The sequence below is a fragment of the Mauremys reevesii genome, linkage group 20 (assembly GCF_016161935.1).
Source record: "Mauremys reevesii isolate NIE-2019 linkage group 20, ASM1616193v1, whole genome shotgun sequence".
NCBI classification, from domain to species: Eukaryota; Metazoa; Chordata; order Testudines; family Geoemydidae; genus Mauremys; species Mauremys reevesii.
In genome coordinates, this window is record NC_052642.1 from 10,499,745 (window position 1) to 10,517,081 (window position 17,337).

The 17,337-nt window shown below is 45.0% G+C and overlaps 1 protein-coding gene across 12 annotated transcripts in view; it reads left to right on the top strand.

The window, feature by feature from the left end:
• The window catches only part of AUTS2 (activator of transcription and developmental regulator AUTS2), a 1,174,081-nt gene that overhangs the window by 236,534 nt on the left and 920,210 nt on the right, over window positions 1–17,337 (top strand). For 4 of the 12 annotated variants that reach the window (XM_039507735.1, XM_039507739.1, XM_039507738.1 and 1 more), the window contains exon 1: window positions 7,280–8,272. The exons of 7 other annotated variants lie outside the window; for them this stretch is intronic. In XM_039507735.1, coding sequence (XP_039363669.1) covers window positions 7,979–8,272 — 294 coding nt within the window. In that variant the 5' untranslated portion in view covers window positions 7,280–7,978. Of the gene's footprint in view, window positions 1–7,278; window positions 8,273–17,337 lie in introns of those variants that run through there. One more of the 12 variants, XM_039507737.1, reaches the window with a different exon arrangement.

A 17,337-nucleotide genomic window follows, 5' to 3' on the forward strand; every position in this document is an offset into this window, starting at 1 on the left:
ACAAATGCTGTATGAAAATAGTCTTTTTTTTTTAAACCCTCTAAAATAAGCAATCTGATTTAGAATAAAATTCTTAACTTTGCTTTTATTTTATCATATATTTTAATTCCATCTTTTTGCTTATAATTTGCAAAATTATCCAAGCTCTTTTGTATTGAATTTTATTTTTAATCTTCTGTTTTTTTAATGTATCCTACCAGTAAGGCAAAATCTCCTTTAATTTGTTTTATTTATTTTGGCTTTTGCGTTTTCAACTTGAAGCTTTGCTAAATAAACAAACAAATTCAGATCTACAATGCACATGTTCTGATGCATTTAATACATATCTTGAGTGTACATAAGGCTGGACCAAAAAAGGCATTTTTGAAACGACACCGAGTCCCATACATGGATTTAAAATAATAATAATAAAACTTTATCCAAAAATGCAGGTATAAAATCTTGCTAGAGGCAAGATTCTTGCATCTTTCCCAAGCAATGAATTACCTCCCAATTTTCCAGTAACTATACACTATGTTTCACTGATAGGCATGCCAGGGACTAATCTAGAAAATTGCTAATAACACAGCTTTACTATTAAAATGAAATTTCCAAATGTGTCCTAATATAGGATGATGTGCAAAAGTCATAGTTGTTACTTTTGGTTTATCTTAACTTTGATCTCTTCATTGCTAGGATGGTTGCAACATCAGGACCACAAACCAGTGTGCTTTTGTTGTCTGCTTCAAATCAGTAGGCTGATGAACATATGCTTACACATCCATAAAAGTACACTTTCTGTGGGTGTTATGCTTGATATCTGAGTGTAGCAGAGCCAGTAATATCAATAATAGTGACTCAGCAATTGAGTGGTGAAAACTAACTAAAAGATCTGCTTTTTCATGTCAAATGCCAGCTAGGATGTATTTCTAGAGTGAAAATTAACAGGTGGCCTAGGAAGGTGGTATGCATGGGTGGCTACAGTACCTTCTTTGACAGCAAAGCTTAAATTTCTTGGCTAGGGAAAAGAGCACACATGAAAGACTCTGTAAAACTCTGTATTGTGTGCATTTTATTATACATGCTATATTAAAAATATTAGGGCTATCAATCAGTTAACTCATGCAATTAACTCAAAAAATTAATCACGATTAATCGCACTGTTAATAGAATACCAACTGAAATTTATTAAATATTTTTGATTTTCTAAATTATCAATATATCCGTTTAAATTACAACACAGAATAGAAAGTTTACAGTGCTCACTATATTTTTGCTTTCAAATATTTGAATTTAAAATGATCAAAAGAAGTATTTTTCAATTCACCTCATACAAGTACTATAGTGCAATCCCTTTATCATGAAAGTGCAACTTCAAATGTAGTGTTTTTGTTACATAATGGCACTCAAAAATAAAACACTGAAACTTTAGAACCTGCAAGTCCACTCAGTCCTACTTCTCGTTCAGCCAATCGTGAAGAGAAACAAGCTTGTTTACGTTAGCAGAAGATAATGCCTGCCTGCTGCTTGTTTACAATGTCACCTGAAAGTGAGAACAGGCATTCACATGGCACTGTTGTAGCTGGTGTTGCAAGATATTTATGTACCAGATGCACTAGACATTTGCATGCCCCTTCATGCTTTGTCCGTCATTCCAGAGGACATGCTTTCATGCTGATGATGCTTGTTTAAAAAAATGTGTTAATTAAATTTGTGACTGAACTCCGTGGTGGAGAATTGTATGTCTACTGCTCTGTTTTACCCACATTCTGCCATATATTTCATGTTATAGCAGTCTTGGGTGATTCAGCACATGTTCTTCATTTTAAGAACACTTTCACTGCAAATTTGACAAAATGCAAAGGAAGTCTCAATGTGAAATTTCTAAAGATCGCTACAGCACTCGACCTAAGGTTTAAGAATCTGAAGTGCCTTCCAAAATCTGAAAGGGATGAGGTGTGGAGCATGCTTTCCGAAGTCTTAAAAGAGCAACACTGTGATGTGGAAACTACAGAATACAAACCACCAAAAAAGAAAATCAATCTTCTGCTGGTGGCATCTGACTCAGATGATGAAAATAAACATGCATCAGTCTGCACTGCTTGGATTGTTATCGAGCAGAAAGAGTCATCGGCATGGACGCATGTCTTCTGGAATGGTGGTTGAAGCATCAAGGGACACATGAATCTTTAGCGCATCTGGCATGTAAATATCTTGCGACGCTGGTTACAACAGTGTCATATGAATGCCTGTTCTCACTTTCAGGTGACATTGTAAACAAGAAGCAGGCAGCATTATCTTCTGCAAATGTAAACAAACTTGTTTAAGCAATTGGCTGAACAAGAAGTAGGACTGAGTGGATTTGTAGCTCTAAAGTTTTACATAGTTGGATTTTTTTTTGTATACAGGTTTTTTGTACATAATTCTACATTTGTAAGTTCAACTTTCATGACAGAGATTGCACTACAGTACTTGTATGAGGTGAATTGCAAAATATTTTTTACAGTGCAAATATTTTAAATAAAAAATAAAGCGAGCACTGTACACTTTGTATTCTGTGCTGTAATTGAAATAAATAAATTGGAAAATGTAGAAAACGTATAAATATTTAAATGGTATTCGATTATTGTTTAACAGTGCAATTAATCGTGATTCTTTTTTTAATCGCTTGACCGTGCTAAAAAAAATGTAAAGATCACTATCCAAATAATTAGTCACCTACACCAAGAGGATGATTCAAAGCCAATAGAGGTCAATGGAAGGCCTCCCATTGACTTTGAATCAGGCCCCAGATCCGCATTGTGCCCAATGACTAACACCGCATATTTCCAGGAGAAAATTACCAATACTTCTGTGCTCTTAACTGAGGACATATGTATATTATCCAGATGGAATCTGCTCTCTATTCTCTAATGAAGTGTGTGGTGTGAAATATGTCCTTTAGTCTTTTTTTCAGTAGACACATGCAGATATAGGGATTTGCCTCTAAGATTATGAAACAAATCATGTGCTGAGCTTTCTTTGCAAATGCATGTGTGTGGGAAATAGAAACTTACACATCAAATTTTCAGCTATGCCAAGAATATCTGCAGAAACATTTCTGAGTACTGGGTTCTTAAGTCATTTTAATGGTGATGGATGTGCAGGACACTATAATCAATTACACTGCTGTGAAAATTACCTAGTTATTTTCCAAAGAACAATGAGTAACAGTTGTTTGCCACAGTGCAGTTTAATATCTTTTTGTTCTGCATGTTTAGAACCTTGTAAAGAACTGGGGAGATGGGGACCACTACTAGGCTATATGTGTAATTTGTAATATTTAGGCTTGTCTAAACACACAAGTTGTATCACCTTAACTATATTGTTATAGCTTCCACTGCATAGTGAGTTTCCCTTGATGATGTGTGGGTGTTTCATACAGCTACAAGGCAGAAAAAAGAACTTTGAAATTTTATGGTTTACAATCACATTTTCCTTTAATTGTTTGGGGGGGGGGGATGGGACTCAGGGCCAGGTGTAAACTGGAAGCAACTTTCAACTTTTTTTTGGAAATTGACCATTTTGAAATTAGAGGTGTGGCCTGACTTGATTGACCCTATTTTTGTCCCAATACAATAAATATACCAATGCCAGATTCATCATGATACACCAAATAAATAGAGGGTTAGGATAAACGGAGGGGAGGGGAAGTAACCTACTACTCTTCAGGGTCTATTAATCATAGACGACATGGCTTTGAATTTTTGGGGCATTCCCTTTCTGTGGTGGTGTGGCCTTCCTTAATGTAAGCTTTCTTAATGCTCTTAGCTGCTATTTTTTTGTTTACACTCCTCTCCTCTGGCCCCTCAATGTGCAAGTGCCACCATTTGCTCTTAGATTCAGGGTCAAGTTAAGAGGGTGAGAGAAACAAGCTACCTTTTAGTAAGCCAGTGTGGGCCTCATTTCTCACTGCCTTGCCTCTTGTGTAGTCATTTACACCTGTGTAAAGTGGGTTGAAAATGCTTCCCCATCAAAAGTGACAGAACAAGTGTAAATAACCACACAGTACAGATGGCAGTGGCGAATCCTTTCCTAGAAGTCTAAAGGGAGATTGTTGGTGTAAAGTCTGCATTGAGTTTCAGCTTGGATTGCCCTCTGTACATGGCCCTATACATCTACACTATTATACAGCAGGACCTACTATAGGCCTCAAAGTCTCAATTAAGAAGGGATTAGCAGGTAGCTCCCAAACTGTGTTGCCTCTAAGTTCAAGAACATGTTACTCAAGAAATGCTTGTGGGGCAGGGAGGGAAAGCCACTCTAAGTTCTTAGTCACCAAGAACTGAGAGCGCCCAATATACTTAAAACTATGAAACAGTCTGTTTTAATAGCTCTCTGATTTCCCCTTGTTATACAAAGGAAATCACGTCTCTGTCGGAGCCCATCAGACTCCTTGGCTCCAAGACTGTCGTGTTTAGACTCACTATTTCCAGGTTCTCTCTTGGCATCCCCTCTCCCCACATTCATTTTTCTCTTCGGTTCCACCTTCCCCATTCCAGGTTTTCCCTTTTGTTTCCAACTAATTGTCTAACCCCATTCAGAATCCCATTCCTCACCCCTCAGATTCTCTTCAGTCTATCTCCTTTCCGTTGCTGTCTTCCATGCCTACTCCCTCAGCCCCTTTCCCATTCTCCTGTCACTTTCTCAGATCTCTTCAGTCTCATTCAGACCTCTTTCCTCCCCTCATCCCATTCATTTCCTACTCCTCAATCCTACTTCTCTCCTTGTTGGCCTCATACACTCAGATCTAGCTCCAAACCATGTGCTTCATGCTGTTTGTGAGTGCAGGCTGAGAAAGATATAACTCTAAGCAGTAGGAAGGAAATAAAGGAAAGAGACAAAATAAGTCCAAGTAGGAAAAGGAGACAAGTTTTGAGGTAGATTCATGTGTGATATTTCTTGTCTGAGATACTGTGATTAATCATTCTAGCACGAACCCCCGGCCCAAGCAATGGAAGCTGGGACTCTGGCCTGAGGCAGAGCGAGGGTACATGAAGGAAAAGTAGTCACTGCGGAGGAAGCAGAGGTCTGGGTGGACCAAGTCCTAGAAGAGGGAATGGGAGAGGGAAGTAGCGTATGGATGCTGCAGAGGGCAGAGCCCAGCTTCCTCACTAAGGGTGCTCAGAGGTGGTGCAGGCAGTTGTTGGGGGAGATTATGCCTCCAAATCTGCTCTAACAGTTCTTGCCTGCAGGCTCTGGGGGAGAGATGTGAGGGAACAGCTCAGCTCTTCAATGTGGTGGACTCAGCAGCCCTACTTCAGCGATTACAGGGGGGGCCTTGGGACTTAGTCCCCCTTCAAACCAGGAGGAGAGGCAGTGGAGCTCAGTCAGTCAGGCCAGGAATTCATAAGGGCAGGAGTTTCTCTGGTCCAAGTGTGAGATTCCCTGTGCAGAGAGAAACCCTCTGCAGACCCAGGGAGAGATGGATGGGCAGTGACCCCTTCCCTGAATACTGCACCACCCCTTATGAAATGAAGGGGTAGTGACCAGGTAGGCACCAGAAGAGCAGAGAGGGGATAAAGACCAGCCCCTTCTCCAAAGACTTGAGTGTAAATGCAGGGAGTCACACCCAAGGCAAGGGGTGGTGGCAGGAAAAAGAACTGGGGCTGGGAGGGAGCACCAGGAGGACATATGGGCTCAGGGGGCTGGGAGGGGGGTTGTAGAGGGCAGGTAGATTGTGGGGGCTCTAGGGGATGGGAGCACTGGGGGCTGGCGGCTCAGACTAGGTGAGCAGCCTTGGGGTTGGGCTGTGGGTCAGGCAGGGCTCGGGGGCTGGGGAGCAGTGGGGATGTCAGGGCTGGGGGGTGTAGGGAAGGCAGATTGGGGGCTCTGGGTTATGGGGAGCAGTGGGGATGGCGGGGCTGGGAGCAGAGGGGATGTTGGGGTGGGGGTTGTAGAGGGAAGGCAGATTGGGGGCTCTAGGGGCTGGGGAGCAGTGGGGGTGGGCAGGGCTCGGGGGCCTGGGAGCAGTGGGGATGGCAGGGCTGGGGACGGGCAGGGGTGGGGGCTGGGAGCAGTGGGGATATCGGGGTGGGGGGCTGGAGAGGGAAGGCAGATGGGGGCTCTAGGGCTGGGAGCAGTGGGGCGAGCAGGGCTCGGGGGCTGGGGAGCAGTGGGGATGGCAGGGCTGGGAGCAGTGGGGCGGGCAGGGCTCGGGGGGCTGGGAGCAGAGGGGATGTCGGGGCTGGGGGTTGTAGAGGAAGGCAGATTGGGGGGACTCTAGGGGCTGGGGAGCAGTGGGGGATGGCAGGGGTGGGGGGGCGGGCAGGGCTCGGGGGGGGCGGGGAGCAGTGGGGATATCAGGGGTGGGGGTTGTAGAAGGAAGGCAGATTGGGGCTCTAGGGGCTGGGAGCAGTGGGGGATGGCAGGGCTGGGGGTCCTGTGGGGTCGGGCAGGGCTGGGGGTGGGAGCAGTGGGGGATGTCGGGCTGGGGGGGGGGTCGGGCAGGGCTCGGGGGGGCTGGGAGCAGTGGGGATGGCAGGGCTGGGGGGGCGGGGAGCTGGGGGGGCGGGCAGGGCTCGGGGGGGCTGGGGGGCGGGCAGGGAGCAGAGGGAAGGGCTCTCAGGGACCCGCCCAGGCACAGGGAGCCCGGAGGCCGCTCCCTCCCGTCTCGTGAGGGCGGGGCCCTTAGCTCTCTCCCCCCCCCCTTAAAGGGCCAGTGCCCGTTTCCCCCCGGCGCCGGGCTCGGAGCCCTCGCTCCGCATGGGGCACGGGAAGGCGGCTCCTGTCCCAGCCCGAGCCCCCCGCCTGCCGGGCGCGCAGGCTCCGTGCGTGTGCCTGCAACTTATGTGGCGCGGCCGGCGAGCCTTGTTTCACGCCGCGCAGCGAGCGAGCGAGCGAGCCGGGGAGGGAAGGGGAGAGAGCAAAGTTGCCCACGTGATTGCTCGGGGGGGGGCGGGAGGGGCCCAATCCCGGGCGCTGCTGCAGCCGCTCGGGGCCAAAATCTCCCGACTCCGGCAGCGGCCCCACCCCCTCCCCCGGGCCGTAGGAGCGGACTCGTCCCTGGGCATCTTCCCCCCCCCCCGGGGGGGAGGCAGCGTCAGGAGCTGCCAACACACACCGGTGCCCCCCCCCCCGAGACTAACTGAGCCTCAGCACCTCTGCCAGTTATTTATTATTAGGGGGCGGGGGGGGGGCGTCAATTTCCCTCTCCGCTTGGCTCTGTTCTCACCCCCTCCCTTCTCCTCCCCCTCCCCCTGCAATTAATCCGCCGAATTACTATGATTGATCCTTATTAATAGATTGGCCGGGTGGGCGTGTTTGGCGGGGGGGCGGGGTGTGACGAGCTCCCACTCAGGATTCCGTCCCTGGCCGGTGCCTGAACAAACTGCAGCTGGACGCATCGTTATTACTCGGATGATGATTTCCCCGTCTGATTGAGAGCTGGAGCAGCAGGAAGACGGAGTCTGTGTGTAGTGGGGGGGGAGGTTGTTTCCTATAGACCCATTATTTTTTTTTTTGCAAGTTCTTTTAGTTGGGGAAGAAAAAACATCATTTTTGGTTTTGTGTGCAAGGAAATCTTTCTTTCGCCTGCTTCCCAGTGGGTCGGTCTCTTTTTTTTTCTTTGCCTTCTTCTCTTTTGGAAAGCCTCGGTCTCCCAGCTCCTTGATCAAAGCATTCCGCTATTCTGATTTATTGCCTGCTTGGAGAGGGTTCTCCCCCCCCCCTTTTTTTTTCTTTTTCTCCTCAAAGGCGACCTGTGATCAGCCATTACTTTCCTTGGCTGGCTTATAGGAATCTCTTACATTTGGTGTTCGCTGCTGGTGGTGGTGGAACCGCACTTGGATTCTTTTATTTCTCTCTTCTTCCCCCCCCCCCCGTCTGTCCTCTCCTCCTCCTCCCTCCTTCTCCTCTCCCTCGCTCCCTCCCCCTTTATTCCATTGGGGAAGCCGGATTTGTGGCCGTGGTGGGGAGGGGTGGGGGGGAGAGAGGGAGAGCGAGCGAGCGAGCAAGAGCCATGGATGGCCCGACACGATGCAACGGGCTTCGGAGAAAGAGGAGATCCAGGTCGCAGAGAGATCGGGAGAGGCGATCCAAAGGCGGATTAGGAGGGGCCGCCGCCGGTGGGGCCGGCAGGACCAGGGCTGCTTCGGTCCTCTCTTCCTCAGGCTCGGAGAAGGAAGACAATGGGAATCCACCATCGTCCCGACCCAGACCCCCCAGGAGGAAGAGGCGAGAGCCCTCCTCGGCAGAAGAAGACATTATCGATGGCTTTGCAATGTGCAGCTTTGTCACTTTTGAAGCTTTGGAGGTAAGGCGGACCCCCCCCCGCCTCCCGCCCCAATGCTGCCGGTGTGCCTGGCTCATTGTTGGGTTAGGGGGCGGAGGGAGAGATGGCAGGGAAATCTGTCTGGTGCCCCCTTCTCCCAGTCTCTCTCGCTGGCTCTCACACTCTTTTCTGCCTGCGTTTTCTCTCTGGGTGGATAACAATGCAGCGACCCCCCCCATAATTGCTGTGGCTGCCTGTCTGTTTTGTTTTGGCTGCAGTTGATGGGGGATTTCCCCCCCTCCTCTGCTCTCCAGCACTGGGGAGCGGCAGGGCTGCTTATTTTGCGGGGAGGGGGGGTGTATCCTCCTTCACTAGGAGAAAGGAAAGTGGGGGGAACTCACCTCTGAAAGGGTTAAATGTACTGGGAGAAGGAGGGGAATCCCTGGCTGACATCTAAAGGGCTTGTTACCCAATTGTCCCCCCTTTTTCCCCCTTCGAAGTGCTTTTGCTTTTTGTGTGTGTGGAGAGCTCTGTCTTTCTTTATTCCTTGAACACCTGCAGCGTTGCTTTCCAAATGCACATTTCCCAGCCAGCCAAGCTTCTGGGGGGCGGGGGGTAGCAGGAGATTAAAAAGCGGGGTCTGTCGCGATTGGGAGAGACATGTCAGGATAGATTTTTGGGACGGGAGGTGGGGAAGGATATAAAAATGGGAGGGGCGCTTTTTCCTCCTTGGGATGGAGGAAAGAGAAATGTTTGAACCCACAATCCATATGTGGGGAGGAGAGAGTTGTTGGCTGTGTGTGTGTGTTTTTTCTTTTCTGCCGACAACCAGAGCATGTTCGTTGCAGCCCTTCTCTTCTGTCTCTCCCCCCCCCCCCTCCACCAGAGCAGTGATAGAGGGTACAAATGAAACTTTTCTTGGCTATTCTGTAGGATTAGGATTTTTGGTGGTCACTTGCACTGATTCATTGTCAAGGTTATACCTTGGGGGAAGGGGGGGGGTTGTGGGGAGGAGGAGGAAAGGCCTGATGAGAACCACTTACCAATTACAAACACAGCTAAATGTCTGATTTCCAAGGTCTGTGTGTTTTTGGATGATTGGTGGGTAGTGGGAAGGGAGGTTGTGGTCTCATTTTTTTTTTTGTGGTTGTGTGTACTGGCCCTTTAATTTTGGGGGGGGACACCCCCACCTTTGAGACATGTGATGAAACAGCTCCTGTTCTGATCTGAAATGCTTCTGTGAATCCGAACTAAGGTCCCTGTCTCTGCTGCTGTCTCAGGACACATCCAGGAGTCTGTTACAAGTGGTCATACTTATTGTTGGTAGTCTTCCTAATGCATCCCAACCCTTGTTTTTAACATGTACTATCACATCTGGGGGGGCTGGCAATCAAACTGGAGGCACCAGCTGTTCTTGTCTTTAAAAAAAAAATTTAAGGACAAAACGTGATAGGAAACTGAATGCCATTCAACTCGCTGGATTTTTTGTTACTTGCTGAATGTATCGAGTTTGTCTCCTTTTGAGCCCTGGAAGTTACCACTTTAGTGTCATTCCAGGAGCCAGTCTGCCCTTTCATGCCCTTTCTGGCTCAGGGCATATTATAGACTCTTCAGGCTCTCTTAGAAAGCATAACCTGTGCATTTCTCTCCCTCGCCTCCCAGCCTGATCAGGATACTGTTTAGTGTTTACTTCATTAAACGTTTTAAAATAGTGTAATATAGTGTAATCCTGCACTGTGTAATCAAGGGGGATACAGTTGTTTTAGGATAGCTTTGGCAATTTATTTTAAGGGCCTTTGTTTATAAATGACACATTGTAGAATTTTACCAAGTTTGTGCTGGGGAAGCCAGATTTATTTGGGTTTACATTTCATGGAATTGCAACTGTAACAATTATGAACTGTCAAAATAAATGCGAAGATGCAACTGATCATTTAACAAGAACAAACTGTGTATTTAAACTATTTAAATATTTATCCAGTAATAATAGCGTTCTGTTTCTTTACACTGGGATCCAAATTCTGTTCAGTTACATCTGTATGAAGCCAGAGTAACTCCACTCAAGTAACTTATTATAGTGTAACTGAAAGGAGAATTTCTCACCTGAGAAATACACAGTGTATGAGTTGTGATCCCTAGTAAACAATTACCAGTTTTATAGCCCTGGCCTACCTTGGTGAGCACTTCGATGGGTAGCCCCATTCAAGCCAATGGGAGTACTTGTGTGACTAACTTGTGTTCAACAGGAGTGAGCTTTACACAGTTAGGCTTAGTAGACTCAAACATCCCAGTCATGGCAGTGGGTGTTCTTTTTGAATAAGGACTCCAAAATTTGGTCAAGATCCTTACTTTTTGGTGAGCAAATTTTTGGTCTGTACAAATGTTGAGGAGTTTCTATCAGCCTGCCCTTGTTTGAACTTGGTGAGGAGCTTTTATAAAATAACTTAAATTTGGCTTTGCTTGTTTTTAAAAGTGGAAATTAAAATTTCCCTTTTTTCCCCTCTATCTGCTAGTCGAAGAATGGCTACTAGTGGCTTCCTGTTGTAATTGTGCATCCCTTGAAAGGAGTTCTCAAACATTTGCCAGCTTTGCCAGTTAATGTTCTATTCAGATAAAACAATCGCCAGCACACTGAGATTTGACATAATTTAATATTCATGTGAGAGATGGCACATCTTGACCTAATGATTTCATGCTGCGTTGACAAATATTAGAAATTCGTTTACAAAAACATAAGACTAAATATATTTGTTGAGAAAGCTCTAAGGTTCAGAGAGACAGAAGGGTCAAGCACGCCTGCCTGCCTAATATGGCTGGGATTAATGTGTACGTTTCTTGTGGCTACTTGATGTTTTGGTTGAGACTTCAAAGTACTAGCAAGAAGACCTGAGAATCACTACTAAGTGAGATGATCTTGGTGGTGATCAGCGAGATGTGTAGGTGCTGAAATACTTGAGGGGACACAGTTTGTTAATTTACTTGGTGAGGGTCTGATCCAAAGCCAAGTGAAACCAGTGAGTCTTTTTTTCCTGATAACAGGAGAAAAAAAATTGCCCCAAGCTCTTTTTCTCTGGTTGAACCTCAACTATGAGCTCAAGATTCAATATTGCCGCAATCGCGTGGAAAGAAATAAAGGGCTATTTCATCCACAGGTGTAAATCAGTCTAGCACTAATCCAGTCAATGGCACTACATTGATTTATACCAGTTGAGGATCCCACCCCAAAATCCAGAAAAGGAGAAGCAAAAGATGGTTTCTTAAAGAAACGGTTAGTAGCCAGACCAGTGCAGTGGCATGAGCTGCAGCTCTGTTTGAGAACACCTTTCCAGTGAGAGTAGGGTGACCAGATGTCCCGATTTTTATAGGGACAGTCCTGATATTCAGGGCTTTGTCTTACATAGGTGCCTATTACCCCCACTCCCTGTCCCGATTTTTCACACTTGCTATCTGGTCACTCTAACTGAGAGATCTGCCTTGAGTGGATGCATGGTGTTGCCCCTAATTTATTATGAATATTTTAGTAATTGAGCATCATGAAGCAGTGTGAGCGTCATGGAAGCCAGTGGGCCCCATCCTTTTACTAAACACATTGTGTTGGCACTACTGGGGGAAAAAATGCTTCCTAATTGTGCAGCAGAGTGGCTAGGATGTGGGAGGAATATTGTGAATGGATGACGTGTATGTACAGGCAGGATTGTGTAAGAGAGGGGGGGTTTCATCTGTGGCCGTTGTATCCAAAGAAGAAAGGTGTGTGTCTGCTAATGCCAGTTGTGCTACACTGTACCTTGATAAAAGTTACTGTCTTGAACCAAAGCTACTTGTTGCCCTGACTGCCACTCTAAGTCACTATTCTCTCTGGCATTTAGAGCCTTTTCCTTATCCGGCATGTTGGTAGGCACCCCTTATCTCTTGATTCTTATCTCTACAACAGGGTGTCTGGGTCTCTTAACTGTTTGGAGTAGTAGGTGGAAGAAGGAGAAAGGGGTGAAGGGAGAGTGGGACCTTACTATTGTACAATGTTTCTGGATTCCTCAGACTAACAACCAAGCAACTTAGGGGCTTGCAGTGACTGTTGCTTGTTGAGTGCTGCTTGAGTGTAAATTTGCCAAGAGCGGTCCTAGCCTTGCCATAATCCTCTGGTTAGCAAAGGTAGCTTGTGGGCTTGACTTTGCCTATCCTCAAAAGCCAGAGGATTCATTTTGTGCATTTGAAACCTTCAGATCTGGTCCTTAGTTTAAGCATCTGGGATGTATTCCTAGAATTTGCTGTGAAGCACTGATCTCTTGTTGTGAGTGTGCACAACATGCATTACAAGTTGCTTAGCTTCATTGTCCCTAGATCTGCTCTCCTTGGCATTTCAACTTCTTATTTGATGTGGAAGGAGAAAAGGAAGGGGGTTCAGTGCTCTGATTTGTGGTGGTGGTCAGTACTCTGGCTGCTTTACTCAGCACAGCAACCAGAAGTGGTCCTGTGGTGTTTTTCTGATGAACAGTACTTGTGTGACTCTGGCCAACAGTAGAATCTTCAGACTCTGTTTTGGCCATGGGAGAAGAAGGACGTTCCAGGAACCTCTTGGAATGAGGATGCCCAATTTTTTTCCATTTGTAACATTCCCTCTTTTGGTTTCTCTGTAATTAGCTGTGGCTATTTTGAGAGGGAGATTTGTCGACTAGTGCTCTGGTGAAATAACACTTCACTAAGTCCCCCCCACACACACACACTCCCAAAGCTTTGTGTGTATGTGTTGTTGGGGGAGGGAACAGAAATTGACACAGTAATGGAGATGGCTTATTGTGATGAGAGATGAAATCTGACCTGAGCGTTGAGATAGCTTTGACCCAGGGAAGTCCTTTTTTTCCTGAGTCAGCTCAGCCCAGCCCTATAGAATAAGCAGCTGGTTTTGTTTTCTGAACACTGAGCAATGTTGCTAGTTTTCCATGTGGGCAATTGTTTAGCTTCCCATCGGACTGTTTACCTGAAACAAGACACAAAGATAAAGCAAACATCAGAGTTATAAACAACAAATGTGCATGGTGTGTCTGACAGGGAGAAGCCTACATTTAAATGGTGATTCTTGTTTCTTAATGCATGTCTACTGGTAACCTGTGTTAGATATGCTATGAGACTATGCTAAATTATTGTCTAGTAAAGGCTTACAAATGTATGTAAAGGAGCTGTTAATTGAGTTACAGATTCTGTATCAGATCATTCCATCCACCTAGCCTAAATTTAAGCAGTTGTTCCACTGATGTGGATGCATGATGAAGGCAGATGTTATAGCAGCTCTATGTACTGAGAGAGAGAATGATGTAAGGGTAAAGTTTAACTGCTGGTGGGTACCAACAAAATGTGTGTGTAAGACAAAGTGTTTGGAAGATACCACGTGCTAAGTTTTTTCTGTATATTTGTCAGACCCAGTCAATTACAGTTCTGTGCATGCATCAGAGAACAGGATTTTGCCTTTAGTACTTTTCTGTGATACATCTTATCATCTTGTATGATCCATTGGAAAATAAGTGTGGTTTTTCTTGTATCTGAAGCTTCAGTGTTCCTACGTGTGAAGAAGAGGTCATGTGCCACTAGGTTGGGTACCAGAAAACATGGCTTGTGATGTTTCTTTCTTACCAGTCTCTTATTCTGCATGATTAGTATGCCTGTATATTCCTTGAGTTTTCATCAAAACAAACACTTTGATCTGCCTTTTTTTATCCCTTCTTATTACAGAAGAAACTTCATCTTCACACTGCTGCCAAGTGTTTATTCAGTGCTGTCAGCAAATCTTGGTATCCCTATGATGTTTGTTGACTACACGGATTCTTTGGGGTTTGTCCTGTAACCTCGTATTGCATGTGTGAGTGCTAAGATTTAGACCAACAGGGAACAGAAGGCAGTAACTTAAAGGTAAAATGTGCCAGTGGTGGGTAGTGTTAAGGTGAGTACAGTTGGTACTGGTTGCAGGGGGTCAGTACTGGAGACGGTTCTGTCATTAAAAATGTAGAGGAAATGGTAAACTTATCCAGGATCAAATTTGTGGATGATCTGGGAAAGGGGAGCAGATCATGAAGGAAAATGCTAAACTGCAGAGTGACCTGGAGAAATTTAAAACTGAGATTACCCCCACGAGATGAGGCTCCAATAGCAATATTTTCAAATCTGTGTCTCTAAATTTAGGCATTGAAGTAAGTAGCTCGATATCTATCTTTCAGAGAAGGAAATGTTTAGGCTACACAAGGATGCGATATTTAGATTACTGGGAGATTCAAGTGGTCTTTTTTGGCTCTGCTTTTGATGATTATGGGAGTTACACAAACATGTGAATAGGACAAGAGACAGACCCCCACACACACCCTTATTCTTCTCTATCATAACATCTTTTTCTTATACCATTTGGAGAGAGAGAGAGAGAGAGCTCTTTCTCATTAAGTATCTGGGGTCTCTGCTAGGACGTGGGAGTCTGTAGAAATACATTTATAAAATAAGGATAAAGGATCAGGAACTCAGAAGGAAAATGATCACCACAAAAAGGGAAAGACATCAAGAGCCCAAGTAATTGAGTTACAACACTGAGATTGCTAGAGAAATATCAGGGACTGGACTGGATCACTGAGAAGTAGAGGTATGTTACTGAAAGTGGAACTTTCAGGTAAGATCTATTGCTTTATATGGAAATGTTCCTCTGGGAGATGGATACTGGCAGTAACAGAGGGACTATTGAGCAAAATCTGTCTCTGCTTAAAAAGCCCTTGTTGCTTTCCAGTTGGGAGGTGTCTGGCCAGAATATTCTACAGTGTAGTCTATTTTTTAAAAGGACTGTTTCTATCAGTTTGAGTTGGAGCCCCCACCACGTTAATCTGAAGGTCTGATCTGCAGCTTTCTAATTATCCACAGTAAATTAGAAGTTTTCAATCTTTATTCTGAGCAACAATAAGTTGAGTCAGGCTTTAAAAATAGCCCCGGCGCAAGTTTAGTGAAGTCTCAAACACAATTAGTGAAAGGGTAATGGAGTTGGGAAGTTGTGGGCTGAAATGTGGAAATGTTTAACCCCCAGTCTTCCTTTACTTGAATTTCAGCATTCTGTTTGAGGCCATCTAATGCCAGTTCTATTAAGGGACATTGATTGCAATGCTGCTCTGTGCTTTTATGTATCATCTTTACAATTTATCAGTTCAATATCCGTGCTCTAGTTGGGGGTTGTCAAATCCCAAGCTGGGCTCTGCTGGACCCTTACTCGTTATCTTAAAGGTAATCTTTAGTTTCTTCTCCCTGGTAGGATAGCTTAGCAGCACTAATCTTGACACTTACATTTCGAGGAGGAGAGAGAAGGTTTTAACTGGATGGGTAAATCCTTAGACTGGGAAATATTGGAAGGAAGTATTTTATTTTACTTTTGGGGGGCAGGCGGGAGGGGAGTGAGGGAGATGAAAGTAAGTCAGCCTGAGAACTAGAATAGGATTCCCTGGCACTGCAAATATTGCTGTGTGTGTTTAATTTGATCACATTACATGACATGCTATCTGTGTGAATTTACGCTGATGTCATTGTATTTACCCAAATCTTGTTAGTATTAAAAACACGTGAAATGAAGGCACAGTTTACATGCCTAGAATTATTAACTTCTGCGTGCTCTGGAGTTCTTGCTTGTGTGAATCTTGTATTGTTACATGCTCTTGGATGCAAAAAGTGCTGATACTCTAAAAGTCATGATGGTCACTCCACAGCACTTCCTGTGTCTCTTTAGGATAAGGTCGGCAGACCCCGTCCCTCTCACTTGTGTGAACTTCCTCTCTGAGGAACTGTTTCTTAACATTTTGAATTAATTAACATTCTTTCGATTAAATTGCACCTAGAGCAGGCAGCTTTATTTTATTTATTTTAATCAAGCTGGTGCCATTACCCTGCTAGAGCCAGTCTTTACATACATGTCACAAGCTCATTCAACAATCAACCATCCTAATCTAATGTAAAGAGGCTGCATGTTCTGTAAGGGTGGTTGTTTGAGTTAAGGTGTCTGGGAGAGGTTTTGTGGATGCTGCAGGATGACTGTGCAGAGTCAGATCAGAAAGATGAATTGTGGCATTCAGTAGTAGATTGCAATTCTTTCTCTGGCAGAGTTCACAGCACTGCACTGGGTTAGTCACAGCATGTCCCCTACTTAGGAGGATCATAGTCAGTTAGAGGAAGATTTGTACAATGTGCGGTTCATTCCTCCCCATTTTGCAAGTAATACTCTCTAAAAAGCTTTCATTCAAGGATCTCACTGAGCTTTTACTGATGCTGCAACTGCCAATGCTATGGATGGGTGTTAAACCCATTTTACAGATGTTTAAACTGGGGTACATACATTTGCAAAAGTAAATGTAGAGGCACCTTCTTGAATGCATCTGACTGGGCTTGTGTAGTGTGAGATGGGGGGGGTGTGTGTGTGTGTGTGTCCCCTGCACGTGTACATGTGGCCCTGACTTGTGTGCACATCAGTCATTGGGCAAATCAGGTGAGTCCAAAAGTGCATGCACATGTTTGAAAATGTGAGGCTGAGTGACTTGTTAAGGGTGCCAGGGGGAGTCCACATCAGAGCCAGGTACACTGGCTTCTGTTCCTTGGCTTCAATTAATAGACACCCTGGTATCCATTATACCACAGTGAAAGGTGAATATCGATTGCCATTAGATAAAAATAAAGAGCCGAAGCAAAAATGAGTTTTTTGTATTATGTGAAGTTAATTGATAGTTGAGGCTGGTTGCAAAAAGAGGGAAAAGTCATGGCTTTATCATGGCCAAAAGGTTCAAAAGTCTGTCTTTTAATTTTTAAAAGTCATAGCGCACAATGTTTTAATGAACAATAAGCATTTGGCTACTGGAATTTTGTGACGTCAAATTTTTTTGTTTCACAAAATGTTAACTGTTGCATGGACTTTGAGCAATGATTTGAAAATCTTTAGAGCACTACTACAGCAGTCAGACATGGAGGCAAATCTGGGAAAAATGAAGTTTTTTGCTCTGTTGTAGGTTGGTTGGGGTTACAGAGACCATTGTGTTTAGCTGTACGGTACGTAGTGGGGATAACACTTAGCATAAATAGCCTCTTGTCATTCAGTGTCTACAAGCACC